This window comes from Triticum aestivum, chromosome 2B (genome assembly GCF_018294505.1).
Source record: "Triticum aestivum cultivar Chinese Spring chromosome 2B, IWGSC CS RefSeq v2.1, whole genome shotgun sequence".
NCBI classification, from domain to species: domain Eukaryota; kingdom Viridiplantae; phylum Streptophyta; class Magnoliopsida; order Poales; family Poaceae; genus Triticum; species Triticum aestivum.
Window position 1 is genome coordinate 203,638,508 of NC_057798.1, and position 4,360 is coordinate 203,642,867.

General features: G+C 57.0%; 1 protein-coding gene across 1 annotated transcript; it reads left to right on the forward strand.

The window, feature by feature from the left end:
• Window positions 1–1,135: 1,135 nt before the first annotated feature.
• On the forward strand, window positions 1,136–3,443 carry LOC123044354 (uncharacterized). Its single transcript, XM_044467080.1, has 3 exons — window positions 1,136–1,960; window positions 2,057–2,416; window positions 2,533–3,443. Exons 1-3 carry the CDS (start codon window positions 1,439–1,441, stop codon window positions 3,178–3,180), a joined length of 1,530 nt encoding a protein of 509 aa, XP_044323015.1. The 5' UTR covers window positions 1,136–1,438; the 3' UTR covers window positions 3,181–3,443.
• The last annotated feature ends 917 nt before the right edge of the window (window positions 3,444–4,360 follow it).

A 4,360-nucleotide genomic window follows, 5' to 3' on the forward strand; every position in this document is an offset into this window, starting at 1 on the left:
AACAATTTCATCATCATTTCTTCATGAGGCAAAACAATTTCATCATCATTACCATGTGCATAATTTCAGTGCTCTGAAAAACAATTTCAGTTCATCATTTCTTTATTTGGTCAGTACTACATCAACATTTCTGAACTTCTTTCATCAGTACTACATCAACATGTCTCACACTAAAAACACCCTACTTGCTAATAATGACAGCTAGCACAATGGCAAACAGGCCAACATACAGAAGAGCTCCAAAACAAAAAATCTTTTCCCTAAATTGCTCTCTTTGCTTCTGCATCTTGACAATTGCTCTCTTTTCTTTCTCATTTCTTTTAGTTTCTGCTTCAAGTACTTTAATCCTGGCCTCCAACTCCATATTCTTCATGGCTAGATCCTTAATCCTGGCCTCCAACTTCATTGCTCTGCCATCCCTTTCCCCATTCCACTCCTGAAAAAATGATAAGCAATTCAGGTCAAGAACTCCTGAAAAATGATGAACCATTGCTCTGCCTTGTACTAAGTCAGCTCATTATTCTGCAGCTCATTATTACTGGGATTTCTGTACTTACCTTGTTGCCACCGAAGTCAAGAACTGCAATGACCCTGGCGCTAGGTTCTCCAGGCCCGCCGCCGCCCAGGAACCCGTCGGCGTCGACGCCTACTCCATGGGATCGTAAGCCACCGCTCTGCTTCTCGCCGCCGCCGCCACCGGACGCTCTCATTCTCTCGCCGTCGGGATTTGGACAGGGGAAAGGGGAAAATAGGAGAGAGCTAGGGATTTGGGCAGGGATAAAGAAGACAAGTGAAGCAGGGACAGCGGGCGTGATTTCCAGAAACGTTGAGGGGTTTTCTGCAAAAGGCCCAGTCCGACCAGGTGTGCCACGCAGCAGCCAGCTAGGCGCCAATTGTCTGTCTCCGATTGGCTGTGGACTAAACCATTACATAGTTTGCAAGTTTATGAATGACTTGATCACCTTTTGCAAGTTTGTGGACTAAACCATCACATCCAATGCAAGGTTGTGGGTCTCTATTGCTCTTGCCTCATTCTAATTCTGTTCCACAGTTTGTTCGGCCGGCCTCACCGTTCGTGTGAGTGACACTGTCGAAAGCACGAGCCATGCCATAGCTATACTAGTAGCATCGAGCAAGCGAGAGAAAGCCCAGGCACATCTCCTCCCGACATCCCCCACCTCGCTCGCCTCTTTCCCTTTCGCCCCAGCGCTCTCGCGTCAGACGGTTTCCCCATCTCGCCCGCCCTTTATCTTTTCCTCTTTTCCGGCTTCTTTTTCCGTCTCATCTCGCCCCCGCCCGTCGCCTTCTACCTCTCGCACTCGCTTCACATCTTTCCCCTTCTACTCCACTCCTGGGCCGGCCGCACTCTCCATGCCCTCCCCGTGAAGCAAGCAGATCCTTTTGCCTCCCTTATTAGAGCTCGTTATCCGCTAGTGCCATGGAGAAGGAGAGGAATCAGGGGTTCTTCGCCGCTCTAAAGGAGGAGGTGGTGCGGGGGCTGTCGCCGGCGAGGTCCCGCGGGAAGACCCCGGCCAGGAGCGCGTCGCCGGCAAGAATGCTGATCCCGCGCCGTCGCAAGGCGCCGCCGCCGCCGCCGGAGAAGCAGATGGAGCAGCAGCAGTACCTTCCGGAGCAGCTCATAGCGCGCTCTGGCAGCCTCCGACCGGGTGGCGAGGTGCTCGAGCCGCTCATTGAGGGCCCCGACGCCGACCGCCTCGCCGCCGGCGACTTCGTCGGAGAGGACTCCGGCCGGCGGGAGGGGTTCGGTCACTGGGTCCGCGGCCACCTGACGCGCACCCCGTCCATGGCCTCCGGCTCCACCGGCCCTGGCGGTTCGAGCGGCTCGTTCCGGCACTCCGACCTCCGCCTCCTCCTCGGCGTCATGGGCGCTCCGCTCGCGCCCATCTCGTCCAACCTGGCCGACCCGCTGCCCCTCCTCTCCATCAAGGGCACCCCCATTGTACGTCCACATCTTATGTTGATTCGCTTCCAAGTGATGCCGCTTTTGGTCGTGCATCTGGTACTCACTTCACTTCACTGCTCTGGGAATTCGCAGGAGTCGTCGTCCGCGCAGTACATCCTGCAGCAGTACATGGCGGCGTCCGGCGGCTACAAGATGCTGCAGTCGGTGAGGAACGCGTACGCCATGGGCAAGGTGCGGATGGTGGCGTCCGAGTTCGAGACGGCCACGCGCGTCGTCAAGAACCGCGGGCCGAGCGGCCGCGGCGCCGCTGCCGTCGAGCAGGGCGGCTTCGTGCTGTGGACGATGGCCCCCGGCATGTGGTACGTCGAGCTCGCCGTCGGCGGCAGCAAGGTCCACGCCGGCTGCAACGGCCGCCTTGTCTGGCGCCACACCCCTTGGCTCGGCGCCCACGCCGCGAAAGGCCCGGTTCGCCCCCTCCGCCGCGTCCTGCAGGTCTCGACATTGCCACCTTTAGCTTCTTCACCCCTCGATTCTCTCCCACCACCACCACCTCACAAGTCGCATCGCAAATCTTCTTACCATGCTCTCCCCACGAACTTGCAATGCAGGGTCTTGATCCGCTTACCACAGCCGGCCTGTTCGCGGAGGCGCGTTGCGTGGGCGAGAAGAAGGTGAACGGCGAGGACTGCTTCATCCTGAAGCTGTCGGCGGACCCGCAGACGCTGAAGCTGCGGAGCGAGGGGCCGGCGGAGATCATCCGGCACGTGCTGTTCGGCTACTTCAGCCAGCGCACCGGGCTCATCGTGCACATCGAGGACTCGCACCTGACCCGCATCCAGCCGCACTCCGGCGGCGACGCCGTGTACTGGGAGACCACCATCAGCTCGTGCCTGGAGGACTACCGCGCCGTGGAGGGCATCATGATCGCGCACGCCGGGCGGTCCGCCGTGACGCTGTTCCGGTTCGGCGAGGCGGCCATGAGCCACACCAAGACGCGGATGGAGGAGGCCTGGAGCATCGAGGAGGTGGCCTTCAACGTGCCGGGGCTGTCGGTGGACTGCTTCATCCCGCCGGCCGACATCAGGTCCGGCTCCGTGGGCGAGGCCTGCGAGCTGCCGCCGCACGGCGACCGCGCCAAGTCCACCGCCGTGCACCCCGCCCGCGTCGCGGCGGCCGCAGAGCGCACCCACGCGCACGGCGTGAATGCCGGCTCCGGAGGCCGCGGCGAGAAGATCGTGTGGAGAGTGGAAGTATAAGGAGCAGACTCGGAGTGAAGAATTAGCCGCAGTTGCTAGCTAGTCAGTCTGCCTGCTGGTAGAGATAAATTAAATTAAACCAGTGCAATTTGTTCATACTACTAGAGATCGAGCTCGATTTTCCTCTGCCTGCCTGCCTAGTGAATCATCATGAGACACTTGTTCTAACTCGTTGCTTCGAGTTCTTCATCCGTCCATCTTCTCTGTAAATAGGAGCATAAATGTTGATTCTGAGGCCGCTCGTGTCGCCTGGCCTGGATGAATCTTTATCCTCTGAATGCAGAAATTTTAGTGCAACCAAACCGACCTTTTTTCTCTGCATCCTTTACTGCTGACTCTTGTAGGCCATCCGGAGCTGTACTAGTACTAATTGTGGGTTCGTGTTACCGCTGCCATTTCTTGGTAGTGCCACTTGACAGATGATATTGGATACCTAGTACTGATGCTTATTTTGAGCTCGGTGCCTCTTCCAGAGTAAAAAGAAAAAACCTTTGCTTGTCTTGACACGGACATGCATGTACGTACCCAGATAGATCAGTGTGCATTAGCACATGAGACATGACACTCCATCTGAAAGATGCAACTTGCTACTAACTACTGGTGTCGAGTGGCAGTACAGATCTTGCTTAGAAGTTAACCAAATTGTGGTGTGCTGCTATAGTAGTATAGCTTCCTGGGCATCTCCGGGTGTGTTTGGTTGGTCCAGGAGAGGAGAGGAGAGGAGAGGGACGAGTCGGACGACACGGGATGGCATCGGATGCTGAGATCAGCAGTACATCACACCGCCATTCAGCAGCAGCGCACTTGGTCGCCTCCTCCTACTCCGTTTCTGTTGGACCATCGCGCGGGGGGGCCCACGGACTGACCGGTCAGAACGGTGCGTCCCTCCCCGGGCCCGCCTGCAGTGGCGCCACGGCGTGACCTGGTTGCTGCTGGCGCGGTGGCATGGCATCTACTGCTGCTGCCCGGTGCTTTATTTTCTCTTCATCTTTATTGACCAACGACCTGACTACCCAAGCACAGGCCATACCATACACAATGCAATGCAAGCCAAGCCGGAGCCTGCCAAAACTAATGAGGTGCATATGTTTTTTCTTATAATATGCCCCCGTCGATCGTTGCAGCAGCAGAGCTACAGTAGACGGCACGTAGGAGGCTTCCGTTTTTTTACCTCTTCTCG